The sequence below is a fragment of the Lithobates pipiens genome, unplaced genomic scaffold (assembly GCF_037356315.1).
Source record: "Lithobates pipiens isolate NorthernLeopardFrog02 unplaced genomic scaffold, aLitPip1_a1.2 Scaffold_3, whole genome shotgun sequence".
Taxonomy (NCBI): domain Eukaryota; kingdom Metazoa; phylum Chordata; class Amphibia; order Anura; family Ranidae; genus Lithobates; species Lithobates pipiens.
Window position 1 is genome coordinate 156,927,962 of NW_027507790.1, and position 14,726 is coordinate 156,942,687.

At 37.8% G+C, this 14,726-nt stretch overlaps 1 protein-coding gene across 15 annotated transcripts in view; it reads left to right on the top strand.

Moving 5' to 3' along the window:
* The window catches only part of MEF2C (myocyte enhancer factor 2C), a 367,493-nt gene that overhangs the window by 248,731 nt on the left and 104,036 nt on the right, over positions 1 to 14,726 (top strand). For all 15 annotated transcript variants that reach the window (XM_077462418.1, XM_077462422.1, XM_077462420.1 and 12 more), the window contains one exon: positions 10,665 to 10,868. In XM_077462418.1, coding sequence (XP_077318544.1) covers positions 10,665 to 10,868 — 204 coding nt within the window. The remainder of the gene's footprint in view (positions 1 to 10,664; positions 10,869 to 14,726) is intronic.

Sequence of the window (14,726 nt, forward strand, 5' to 3'; positions counted from 1 at the left end):
AATCCAGAAACACTGATACTGGAAGTAGGGGGGCACTAGAAGACCTTTTGGGGCCACACCAGTGATCACCTTTGTAATTTACTAGGTACAAGAAGTAATATAAGAGAATGCATCACAATGTCCATGCTTTGTTAAAAAAGTCCCTATTGAATTGACAGGATGCATGTGGCTGGCTTATCTGGGGTCAGATAATGGTTCTAATGGACTATAATAAATAGTACATGGTCACAGTTGCATTGTATTAATGCTAGGCTTCATTAATTAACGCCGTATAAAAAAAACACTGTTGAATCATAGCCCAACTCAATGCATACACAGTAATGTGTAATTAGTTGTAACAGTCAAACAGAAATAGTTTGTCTGGTTACATGAATAAACTGATTACCAATTTATTATATAACACTTCTTTCTGTGTCATAAGGTTAAATATTTTGCTGGTACCTAATAAGAAATATGAATTGTAGTTAGCAGCATTACTAATGATACAAGTCTTATTCTTATATGATATTGTGTCTCAAAGACATGTAATGTGCTACAAATCGGAGCAATCAACCAAATATTCAGGTTTTTTTTTTGAGTTAATATAATTTGACACATTTTTTCTGATTTATTGTTGATTGCTATGGGTACTTGTTCATCATAGCTGTCTTCTATGAAAAATAAACTTTAACGCTACATGAGTTTTATTTATGAACATATGAAAAAAAAAAAAATATATATATATATATATATATATATATGATAGATATATAAGACATATATATATATTATATATATATATATATATATATATATATATATATATATATATATATATATATATAATATATATATATTAGATATATTCTAAGAATGTAGCTTAGGAATATCAAATCAAATTTCTGGGTATGTGTGTGTGTGTGTGTGTATTTATATATAATATATATATATATATATATATATATATATATATATATATATATATATATATACTTATTTATTTATTTAAACAGCTGCATAGTTGTAGCTATATATATCTATATCTATATATATCCATATATATCTATCTATCTATATATATCTAGCTATATATATATATGTATAAAGATATATATATATATATATATATATATATATATATGTCTATACAGTATATAGCTACAGCTATGCAGCTATTTAAATTATATATATATATATATATATATATATATAGATATATATATATATATATATATATATATATATATATATACATACAATATACAGTATATTTATACACACACACACATACCCAGGATTAAAGGTTTTCTGGTTGAGGTGTGATGGAAAATTCCACAGTAGATTCAGAGGATCTTCCTCTCTCCAGTAGCTGCAGCACAACCTACATGTGCGAGTGTGTCTCACCAATTACTGGCATGCTTCATTTCTTTCCACCTTCCTGTAGAGCACCCACAGAGAAAATTTCCATCTTTCTGCTATTATGAGGATCTGTGCAAGAGGCTAGAAGAGAGAACCGCACTGTATTAGTTAGAGGTGTTAATACATTATCATCTTTCTTTTTTTCTAATTAATCATTTATGTTGGGAAGTCATAAATGATTACTGGATGGAAAGTGTAAGTGAAAGTGTAGTAGTTCGGTATAATTTAATAATATAATACATTGAAGTACAGTATGTAACTGTGCATATACTGGATCGGGGGAAAGTGGGAACACATGTTATAAAAGCATATACAGGGACACAAGTTGATGTTATAAAGCTTGTTTAAGAGTAAACATAATGCTTACGGTATTTATTTTATTATTTAAAATTGCAATGACATATTTTAAAGTACTTTACAGAGCGTATAGACCAGTCTTTCTCAACATTTTTCATATGAAGGAACTTATGAAATACATTTAGGGAACCCCTTATAATTATTATATCTACATCTTACATGTGAACAATGGAATACTTAAAAGGAAATGTGACATTTCATGCCCAGGGCTGCTCTATATAACAAACTTAGTTTTAGCAATAATAATGAAATAAAACCAATACTAGTAATGGCCTGAAAGAAATGCAGAGAAACCAAACTGTAGTGTTCCCTCACATGGTGATAAGTAAAGTGCCCCTTACATTGGTGGCTAGTGAAGAAGGGCCCCTTTAGTTCTGTGGTCAGTGGGAAAAAGACTGACTTATATGGGTAATCAGTAGGAGAAGCAACCCTTTACACTGGGGTCAATAGGAGACGGGACCTAATGCACAATTGGTGAGCGAGAAGAATTCTCCTTACACGTGTGGTCAGTGGGAGCAATGCTTCTTACATTTGTTGTATTTGGTAAGAATAACCCCCCTTACTGATAGCTAAAAAGATCATTGGCATCAGTAGTTACTGTTCTGAGAGGCTGAAGTTGCTAATTTTTCAAGTAACCTCTAGCTGGAGAAAGGCTGGTATACTGTAGATTATTGTCATCAGGTCCTGCCCATAAAGAACTTTCAGTTCAGTGCTGGTACTGTTGAAATTCACACAAACACACACTACAGAAAACCTGGGTAGAAATAACCAAATAATCTACCAATGTGTTCTTGTATTGTTGGAGTAAAAAGGGCACATATGTGAGATCCTAGCAAAACTGTAGAGTACATAGAAATTACATGCAGATAGTGGCCCCGATAAAAATGGATCACATAGCAGTTGTTACAAGGCACGCATTCTAACCATGTAGACACTGTGTCATTCCAACATTGTTATAAAACTTCCTACATCCATTTAAGGAGAGTTATCTGTTTTGCCAATTATTAGACAGTAATATGAATTTTGGATGCATATATTGTGGTTGCAAAAGTAAAACCAGGGTTTCTGCATTTTGCTTGTGTGAGACCTGTTTGACCTTCCTAGTCATGGTAAAATGTCACCACAGGGGATCCTCTAGTGGCCATTTCAAGTCTGATTGGGTGAGGCAGATAAACACCCACTGCCTGGGATATTGAAGAGATCTGAGTCGTTATTCCCACCTTGAGCCTTACCAATGAGTCTCAGTCCAGCATTGTTTCTGTTTAGTTTTGAATAACATGAAGAAAGAATCCTTGAAAGAGAAGTATACAAGACCATATAGAAAGTGATGAGGTTATTGTTTTTCTTCCTTCTGTACACCACTGAAAGGCTCAAGCAAAGGTTGCGTTTTACCAACAATGCTAGCATGACGTACTAAATGACATTTGTTTTGACTCAAAATCATTAGAATTAAACCAGTGCACAACCAAAAAGTTCACGTCTTCCCAGAACAATACACCAGGAAGAGCAGATGATGATGTTTTTGTTGAAGGAAGTGAAGCTACCAGGGCTACATAGGCAGTATTTTTAGATTCACAAGTAAACAATACATTTGATTCCATTGTAATTGTGGACTAATTTATCTTCATCATAAAGGAACTAAATATAGAAAGTGAAAATATCTATGTATGGAAAGGCAAATCTGATGTACAAGGCCGATTTACTACTGCTTTCTGCTTTCTTACGTCCTGAGTTTTGTCTAAAGGCAGTTTTAGATTTTTTATTGAGTGTGAAATGCTAATTTTATACAACAGAGTTCAGTTTTCTATTTCTTTAAACAAATCTGTTTGGGAAAAATGACCTATGTATCCAGGGCTAACTTCTTTTTTAAAACTCATCTTGACTAGCAGATATACTGATCTGCTGGCTTTAGTACTTTACTAATTGAATCACATATGTAGATTGGTCAGACTACAACCAAATCCTGGTCTGTATACATGTTGCAGACAATTAATAATCAAACTATGATCTGCAATGGCAGCCCAGGCAATTATTTTTATTATAGCTTTTCTTTAAAGTGTATGTCCAGACAAATTTATTTTTTTAAATTTGGATAGAAGGTATCAGAATTATAATCTCTGTTGAGTTTTTGTAGTCATTTGGGCCTTCTTTGGAAAGATTTCACAAGACAGTAAGTGAAAAAGGAAAACTTCCAACTAGAAGAAAGGAAGTTTGTTTGTTTTTTTCTTTTTTAATAAAGTGTAATACTAGAACCTCATTCAAACTTTTACTTCTGTCTGTATGCCTGTTGAAGATTTCCTCTTACTTCCTATCTGTTAAAAATATTGTTACTTCTCTAACGAAGCCCCAGATAGGAAAAAAAAATTCCACAGGGGCTCTGTAACTTCCCCACACTATCTAAAACAAGCACAAAAAAGTTTTGTTAGGGCATATGCTTTAAATAGAATATGTGGCATCATGTGTAGCAAGGTCATAGAGCTGTTGGCAACAAAAATAATTTACTGGTTGCTTTTACTTTTTTGGAACTTAACTTATCACCCTCATTCTCTTGCCAGTGCCAACACCTTCAACTGGCCCTCTTCCAGGTTCAGGAACCATCTCACTTGGCATGGTCTTCAACCATCTTACTTGGCTAGGCCAAATGTATATGGCATGAAGGGGCATGGGAGTTCAATCATTCCAGTCTCAAGGTGTACTGAGAATGTACAGCTCTATGTGCTTTCTAACAGATCTAACCTTCTTACTTTGGCAGTTGTATAACCACCTTGGCCAAGTCTTCAACCATTTTACTTGGCCAAGTCTTCAACCAACTTGCTTGACCAGGTCTTTAACCATCTTACTTGGCCAGGCTGAAATGATGTAACTCCCACACATGTTTATGGGATTTCAATCATTCTATTCTCAAGGTGTGCTGAGGATGTACAACTCCGTGTGCATTCTAATAGGTCTAACCATCTTACTTGGGCAGTTCTATAACCATCTTGACCAAGTCTTCAAGCATCTTACTTGGCCAAGTCTTCAACCATCTTGCTTGATCAGGTCTTCCTTGAATAGGCCAAATGTATATGACATGCAGGTGTATGGAAGTTCAATCATTCCAGTCTCAAGGTGTGCCGAGAATGTACAGCTCTGTGTGCATTCTAACAGATCTAATATCTTACTTGGGCAGTTCTCTAACCATCTTGGCCAAGTCTTCAACCATCTTGCAGGTTGCAATGATGTAACTCCCACACATGTTTAAGGGAGTTGAATCATTCCAATCTCAAGGTGTTCTGAGAATGTACAGCTCCGTGTACATTCTAACAGATCTAACCATGTTACTAGTGCAGTTATTCAATCGTCTTACTTGGCCAGGTCTTCAATCATCGTACTTGGCCAGGCTGAAATGGTATAGCTCCTACACATGTTCATGGGAGTTCAATCATTCCAGCCTCAAGGTGTGTTGAGATTGTACAGCTCTGTGTACATTCCATCAAATATTGCAAACAGGCAGGTACTTTTATTGAGCAGAGACATAGCATGTCACCTCTACTATAAAAATCATACCTGCTCTTTTTTTTTTAAATACAGTTTAGTTCCACTTTTTATTATGTGCGAAGATTACCTACCCAGAAGATAACATATATTATATAAGAAAAATACGCTTTTATTCCAATGGATTCCAAAATTACTCAAAATAATGTTTTTTATTCTTGCAAACCATTGATTGATTATAGATGACATGATATATCAGCATCCATCTGGAAGGCATATAAAAGAAGTAAAGGTTTTCTGAAAAACTGTGCTGTCCTTTTAGGAATGTACACAGTCCCATTTTTTTACTAAGGCTGTGCAGCGTGAAAGTGTATTAACCTGTGTAGATCTCGTCTTCTTAAATCTGATGACAGTAAACCAAAATTTGCTTTGTTGCTATTGGTTATTGCTCGTTACTCATATTTTCTCTCTTTGTACATGAATACATGAAGGGTATTATTTTTACTTCCTAACTTAGCGCCTTCAAACTTTTTTTAGCTTTATATTTCCTTAAATGGTTTACAGTGACATGTGTGCTGCACAACTTCATACATTTGTAACAACATATTGAGTTTGTAGTTTTGGTAATGAGCGTGAAAGCTCCTTAAGCTGGAAAGGATAAACGCTCAGACTGAAGGCATGTGGGAGCCACTCCTTTGAGTGGTTACAGACCTGCTGACTGGGTTTAAAGTGCTTACATAATCCATTGGCATTACCAGGCAGCTGGCATGCAGTCGTCGACCGGGGTGGCAGTTGGTTTTAGATTGCATCTGGAATGTAACCCTATAAAACAACACTTTAAATGTAGAATGTGGAATGTGACGTTTCAATACTGTTTAAACATAAGCTAAATTCCTCATCTATTGGAGCCAGTAGTGGATGGGAAGTTAAAGCTGAACTCCAGCCAAAAAGCTAAATGCACATTCTATTCTTTGTTTTACCTGTCAAAGGACTTGTCCATTCAATCTTGAGATTTACACAGCTCTGCCAAAAAGCACAACAATGTCTGGCAGGGAAGGAGACCTGATTTTTCTCTGATGCAGTTCCGTAACACTTACAGGTCTTGTCCCCCCCCCCCCACCCCCAGCCTGTGTCTTGGCAGTAAAAAGGACAAGCAGCAGACTGACATGCTTATTTCGCTTCTCTCTCCTCTTACCGGTATGCTCTTTGCACTGCAGCACAACTGGTTGGCTCCCTGTGCTGCATCTAATCCTCCCAGTCTGAGCTTCTGCTGTACAGTAGACTGCAGGTTGGTGATATCAGGTCAAATTCAGGTACTTTCACTGCCTGGATTAAAAAATGCATTAGATGATTTATTAATGAATTTAGGCTGAATTAATTTGTGTACTATATATTAGTCTGAAGTTCAGCTAATGGTGGTCAAACACACTTTGATTTTTTTATCTAAGCTATGAGCTTATTGGAGGGAAGGGACACATCCCCTTCAGACTTCACACAGGAACAGAGCTGAGGCTGTCAATCAGCTTAAGGTCTCTCCCCTGTCACCTTTCTTCTCTTGGTGTTAGGTAAACTTGTCAGAAGCGATTCATGCTGATAGACCAGGGCTGCTGTTAGAAACCACGGGGCCCCATACACCCAACCTGACAAGACCCCCCCCCCCCCCCATATATGAAATTTACTATGCTTCAGGTATCAATGAACACAATGATGGTCAGTATCAATCACTCATCGTGTTCATTTAGGAAAGAAAGGGGTTGGTAAAAATGACTCTCTCCATCCTGAAGGACCCAATTTTGTGCTTGCAGCTTTCAGCAGGAAGGAGAGGAGGGAAGCCAGAACTGTGTGTGGGCAAAAGGGGGGCCTGGGCAGCAGGGGGAAACATATGATGCACAGGGAGGGTGATCAGTATGGGGGGCAATTACTGGAACCGATCCCCATGTAGGGTGCTCTCTGTAGCAGATGAAAACCGACAGGAGGGAGAGGAGAAGAAGCCGGTTTTCAGCTGCTACAGAAAGAGCCCTACAGGGGATGGGTTCAAGTAATTGCCCCCCCCCACCATGCCAATCACCCTCCCTACCCACAACCATCTCACTCTGCTGTCTGGGCCTTCCTGCTGGCTTGGGCCCGATACAGGGGGACTGGAGGTGCCCCCTTATACACGACCCTGATGATAGCAGAGGAACGAAGCAGCAGACAGAAATAACACTTAGTGCTATTAATTGAAGATAAGTACACCCTATAGAACGATATGCTTTGTCAAATTTCATGTCTGAGATGTACAAACACTTTAACTATTGATTGAAGTCCACTTCCCCATGTGTAGCATATCAATTGAATGGGTTGCCAACTATAGATCAGTCATTTCGATCAGAGAGAGATTGATCGGAAAGGAAATCGATAATTTATTGAAGCATGTACGGTCACCATTAGGCCTCATGAGCATTGGGTGGTCAAAAATGGGCCTTCAAAAGCCCCTCAATGCACATCTACAGGTGTTTAAAGCCAAAAAAAAGAGAACACCACTTCTGTGTTCAGAGGAGTAATGCTTTGGTAGTAAAATCGGCATCTAAACATGTTTAAACACCAACGTTCATTCATATCAATGGCCAGAATAAATAAATAATCTGGCCAACAGAATGAATAAATGCCCAAACACTTGACACACCTAAAGATGGCTTTAGGCACGTTTTTTATGCCGGTTTTCTCCTGCCAGGAGAAAAGGCATTCAAAAAAGCTGGGCAAGCGCTCCCGGAGTGTATGAAGTGTAAGACATCTTGGTGCCACATCCTAAAGTTTACAGCGGTACTAAACCCAAAATAAACTTTTATTATGTTGCAGCGTACAAATTCTTAGATGTGATATAGTATAATGAGTGCTCAGGTATGTCAATAAGCGAGAAGATAAAGGTACCAACATCACAAATATGTATGTAAATATAAGAGAGAAGGGGTGGGGCAATTAGGATTTTCCTGGTACCGTCATGAGACATTACAACTAATTTAGTTTATTACCACTAAAGTTAATTTTACATGTAATCAACATTACACTTTAAAACCATTGAACATTGTATAGTAGATTCCTACCACCAATTGAGGAATCTTCTATACAATGTTTAACAATTTTATAGTGTAATGTTGATTACTTGTAAAATAAACTTTCATGGTTTTTAAACAAAATCTGTTGTAATGTGATAGCTGCATTCATTTTCTAGACTTTCTTTTAGGTTTTGTTTTTGCGTTAAATACCACTTTAACTCTGCCAGTGTAATCCCCTATGAACGTGTGTGTGCATCTGTGTCAGAGGGGCATTTGTGTTACATTTATGCTTTTCTTTGTAACATACGATATCCTTTTTATTTTCTCAGTTTATTTAAAAGCATCAAACAATTTGTATCCAAGTTGACAATTATATTCTAATTTTCTGATCATTAAAAGGAACAACTTGTACACATTGCTTGAAGCTTTGCCGCCCTACCGTGTCACTAACCAATCACCATAACAACATGTTCTGAACACTGAATTCAAATAATAAGGTATTCTTAGTTTGGGATTCAATCCAGTAAATATTATACATAGTTAAATACCGGTAACTATTTTGCACCAGAAGAACATATTGGTTTTTCTGGCATTGAAGCAAGTTAGTAATATAAATATGGATGACATGTTACTCATATATTTGAATACAGTCTGTGATCAATATAGTTTTTTTTTTCTGCTCTGTACTTCAATGTGCGTTGCCTAGAGAATTGCCTTCTCTATTTTTACAGAATGTGGCTGTACTCATCTAGTGATTTCAGTGATGAAGCCAGTTGTCACTAAAGTAGCAAGTGGTCATAATCATTGCAAGGCCTTGTGTGTTGTTTTTTTTTCAGACTTGCCAACTGTCCAGAAATTTACAGACAGTCTTTAAAAATGTAGACGAGTTAAGATTGTTCATAAAGTCTGGGAAAAAATACACATTTGTTCAACAAACATTCAGTCAGTTTAACTACATTTTTTAAACTTGGGAGTTTATAGCTTGTTAGTGGATCGGCGCTGAACTCCTGTAACTTACCTTCAAAAGGCCACTATGTACCTGCATATACTTTTTTATCCCTATACCAATTTGCAATGAATATCTATTTATATTTTATACACATGCTATTTCAGGTATAGTCCTGCATTTTTTTTAAACAGGTAAAACTAAAAAATAGGCAGGTGTAAAATATACAAATGAATGCAACTATTATAGCAGTGTAAATGCCAGAATTTACTTGCACTTGCCTGTATAGCAGAGTTAAGACTGGAGGAGGACGAAGCATGCTCTTTGCCCTGCAGCACAAGTGAATTAGGCACCTTGTGCTGCGGGGCAAAAAGCATGCTGTTAGGAGAATGGAGCAGAGTGATAGAGAGAGGAATCTGCATTAAAGTGGTTGTATACCCACACAATAAAAATATATAAAAAAGAAAACCTGTACGGAAAAAGCATAATGAGCTAGTATGCACTGCATACTAGCTTATTATGAAATACTTAACATAGAATGGGGCATCTGCATCTGATCCTGGTCACCGCCGAGGGAACTGACATTTCCCCCTTGGCATGTTTTCCAGGTTCGCGGCTTCAGCTCTGTGAGTGTCAGGAGCCGCGATGACGTCACTACTGCATATGCACGCAGGAGACTTCTTTCTGGCAAGGTCCGGCAGTGTCCGCTGGACCGTTAGCCGGACCTTCACAGCGCATCCACCACTGACATCAGCAGCTGCATGCAGAGTGAATATCAGTTTAGGAGATATTAATTTTACCAGTAGGTAAAAATTTAAAAAAGGGTATACAACCACTTTCAAATAGAACTAAATCCACTGATTTAAAGCGGAAGTAAATCCATCAATTTAACTGTTTCAAAAAACAGTTACGCATGCCAGGAATGTAACTGTCACATTGGTTGTGCTCTCAACCAAACTGTCAAACAATCCAATGGCTGGTCTCATAACTGATCAAACATGCAGCATAATGGCAGTTGATGATCAAACAGAGGCTAAGATGGCAGCTTCTATCTTTTGTGTCTGTTCCCTACTGCAGTAGTTATTATTAATTTGGAACCACTAATCAATATGAGGATAGGAGGTTGCCTATCTATAAAATATCCATTTCAGCTGAAAACAATAGGAGGGTTTAGTTCCACTTCAATTGTTTCCCAAAGCAGTTCCATTCAAGGCATTCTGTAAATGATAACTGTGACAGTCGCCTATGCTCTCAACCATATTGTCAAGTTATCAAATGGCTGGAGTCATAACTGATCACATGATCAAGGCTAAGATGGAAGTTTCCTTGGCTGTAAAGGATAGGAGAATTTAGTTCCCCTTTAACTATTATGGCCTTCCAAGAATCATAACATGTACTTGTGTTTTCACTTACAATACTCTTTAGTCTTCATAAACTTTCTTTTGTTTCTTCAGGTGACGTTTACGAAGAGGAAGTTTGGTTTAATGAAGAAGGCTTATGAGTTAAGTGTTCTATGCGACTGTGAGATAGCACTAATCATTTTCAACAGCACCAACAAACTTTTCCAGTACGCTAGCACAGATATGGATAAGGTCTTGCTGAAATACACAGAATACAATGAGCCACACGAAAGTCGAACAAATTCAGATATTGTAGAGGTAAGTTTAAATCTTTTATTTTTACTGCAACTTATGTTGATCTAGTTTTCTGTGTGCTTGTTAGCACTTTTCTGAACGGTAATGAACTTTAGGCTGTTTCCTCAAAGCAACCATATAGGTGTTAGCTTTTATGTTCTAACTTGTCCTAAATAAATTACATCTGGATACTGTGCATGCTTTGGGCAACCTAGCCATATAGCTTAATTTCTAAATAATTGCCATTGTTATTTTCTTCCTTTGCCCAAATCAGAAAATGTCAGGAACTACTTTACATTCTGAACCTGATACAACAGAAACTTTGATTCAGGTACCACTTTGTTTCTCAATGGCAGTGAAGGAACTATAAGATAGGCTATGATGAATATGGAATATGGGGATTTAGAGAAATATTTGTCCTAGGCCTCCCGTGTTATTATGCCAACATTTATATATGCCTTCCAACAGTACCTTTTGCCAAATGCTGTTTCAGGGGAACTCAGAAAGTGAAGATTTGCTATCTTATAGGAGCATTTGGGAATGTACTTTCTTGCTAAGTCCACCAGTGCATTCCTGGTATTTAAGGGTGCCTAGTCACTCCAATACCAACAGTCTCATAACTGTATATTTGCAGTATATGTTCTAAGACACTGTTGCCTCTGACCGCTAGTCTCAAGAGAACTGGCCTATATAGTCTTTAAAAATCTGGCCTATACCAAGATGGCTACCTCCACCCAAAGACACAGTATATGGTAAGTCTGCAATGGGAAAAATAATACCAATACTAATGCCTAGTCTTTTACCCCCTGCCTGCTTTTTTTTGGGTACAACTTCCAGAGTTCAGTTCCACTTTAAAGCGGGTACTTGTTAGCCTAAATCTTTCCAAAATTGCATATTTTGCCCATATTTGTGGATTCTTCGTTATGCCTTCTAGGATCAGGTTCTGTACAGAACACAGTAACATCATGTAAGATAGTAAGCACCTCATCTTGGCATAGATCTGCTAAAGATAGACAGAAAAACCCATGATCACAAATATTTCCATTTATACATCAGTCTCTTAGCTAAAGCTATCTCCTCTATTAGCTCCAGCCCCCAGTGCTACAGAGAAGGTGACACTTCTGCACATCACCCTTACAAAAAGCTTTATCCCTGCAGCTGCTGCTACCACTTCCAGCCCCTAGCTAATGAGCAGTTTCTCTATTCTGTAGACAGTCTAGGATACAACTACATTGAAGTCCAGAGGCTGGATGAGGCTCAGCTGTGACTCCTTTCTTGTCCTACTTTGACTGGATCTGGCGGTCTCTGTGCTTCTGTTAGCTTCTGGCTTGTCAGTCATATGAAGAACTTTTTAAAGTGAACGCCACCCAATTCTGAAGTCCTAAATTAAACTGTTCCCATTTACTAGTCACTTCTGAGTGCTCCAGGTTGGGGTGAGACTAAAAATTGTTTACTGAAGAAACAGAAGGTCAATAGTAATAGGGCAGAGGAAAGTAAATATATTGGGGATCAAAAATACTGAGCTGAGAGTTACTAGAATTCATGTTATAATTAAGGGAATTAAGGAGCACTTTTGTGTTTAAAGACCCATTGGCTAAGCTTTAAGAAAGACAATTACACATTGCTGAAAGTAGGAAGATTGAACATGAATTTAATAACAAAAGGCACAATTGGCAACCCCGGAACCCCTGTAGAGCGTCAAGTGAAGCTTGAATCCAAGTAAGCCACTGTAGGTCAGGACTACTACTTACTAATGTACTAGGACTCCAACTTTATTTTTAGCTTAACAAAGACTCTTTCTATACAGTTGCATAAATCTTATGGTAAGACATAACAACACTGTGTCCTTTAGTTGCAATAATCTAAAACATGGACAGCAGTGCATATGACTAATTTTCTTTGATGACTTCTTTAGGTTTTGATTTACATTTTTTTCATTCTCATTTTTCCTTGGGTTGTAGATAAATCAATATTTTAGTCTTCAGAAAACATAATGAATGAATATACAGTGTTTGTGCCCCTACTAACCTGTAAGTCAGATGGATGTGAAACAGTCTGTCAGAAGCTTCTTTGTGTTTGTTACATTTTGGTTTATGTGTTTATGGTGAGCGCATCATTTTAGATATGTAGGTAGCAATCTGGTGCTTGTTCATACAGTATCCCTGAGACCACCCAGCCAGAATATATGAAAACATTTGTGGTATGTGCAGTTTATACAATGCCATGTTTTCTTTGCTTATCCCTTCTAAGAGAAAGTCCAGCTCACCTTCTACAGTGTATGTCTGAAGTCAGCACTTTCAGAATCTTCCCTAAAAGAAAGTTTATGAGAGGACCTATTGTGCCTAATATGATGTGATGTAAAATGATTCTACCATAAAGGCCATTTTCACCCAAAGCTGATACTCCATTATTCAATGGTGTATTCTGTGGTACACTTACAAACAACTACATACAAGAGTTTGGGTGCATTTTCCATTGACTGCAGTGATTGACGTCTTCCTACAAAACAGCTGCCACAACAAAATCACACATAGTCATTTTGACATGCGATTTTTCAGTTCAGACATTTAAACAAAGGCTTAGATTAGCAATTCAATTTAAGTAGAACTATAGGCAAAGCTTTTTTTTATTATTTTGGATAGATTAAGGGATGGTTCTAACCAGTGGTGGCCCATCCATTTGGGTCGCAGGGGAAAGAAACCACCACCCTAATCCATGTGCCGACACCTAATCAACGTGCAGGATGCCGAATGCATGCATTTCAATAGGGTTTGTTTTTTTTAAGCACATGATTAGAGCCTGAGGCTCTAATTGGCTTCAAAAAAGGGTGGGCTTGGGGCGCAGAGCACTGCACCCTGAGCCCACCCAGATGTGTGACAATAATGAGTTAATATTGCTATTTTCTTTCTGATTCTCCTCCCGGCCAATCAGAAAGTGGGTCCTGAGACCTGATTGGCCAGGAGTCTTAGGACTCCTAGCCAATCGGGTCTCTTGCGGACCTACTTCCTATGCGGCCGGAGGAGAAGCAACAGCCCCAGATCTTCCCTGGAACAAGGAGCAGCAATCGGCGTTAGCCTCCTAAGGTAAGGCCACTAATTGCTTCAATCCGTCTCCCACACTGGGAAGGGGGGCAACTGATTGCTGCCGTCCTTCTCCCATGGGGGCAGGTTTGTTTGTCCCTCCCCAAAATATTAAGCACCAACTGGTTCTAACCCCTGTTGGTTTATTTTTTGTCATCTGTGCCCCATTGGGGAGATTTACCTTCACTTCCTGTCCCATAGTCAAAACAGGAAGTGGGAGGAAATCCCTGCAAATTACGGGAATCCCTTGGGGACCCCCAGTTCATCAAAATTAGTGTCCTCATTGAATAATTTCCTTTATTATTGCTATTACTTTTCTGGGGACAACCCAAAATGTAGGATTTTATTTTACTTTAGCTTTGAATGATAATGATAAACAGGACAAATAAAAAGGATGAAACAGGGCACAGATGGCAATAAAAACGGACAGGTGTTCTAATCCCTCTCATCTCTATTCAAAATCAAATGCCTTTAGTTATACTTTAACATGAATTTCTCTCATTCAGCCTGTGGGCTGAACAAGTAAAAAATCAATAGATTTCTCCATCCTTGCTAAAACATTTGAATGGAAGAATTTGCACCGCCAGGCCAGGTACTTGCATACCCATAGAGCCACTTTGACTTGATCGGATATGAAGCAATCACGGTTCAATGATAATTTTCTGCCCAGCTCAGTTGATTTTTAATTGGACTTTTTTCAAGCCAGTTGGTGCCAACTAAGCCCCTGTACACACGGTCGGAGATTTCGACAACCAAATCCGTCGAATTTTGTCCGTCGGATTTTGTCCGTCGGATCTTGTCC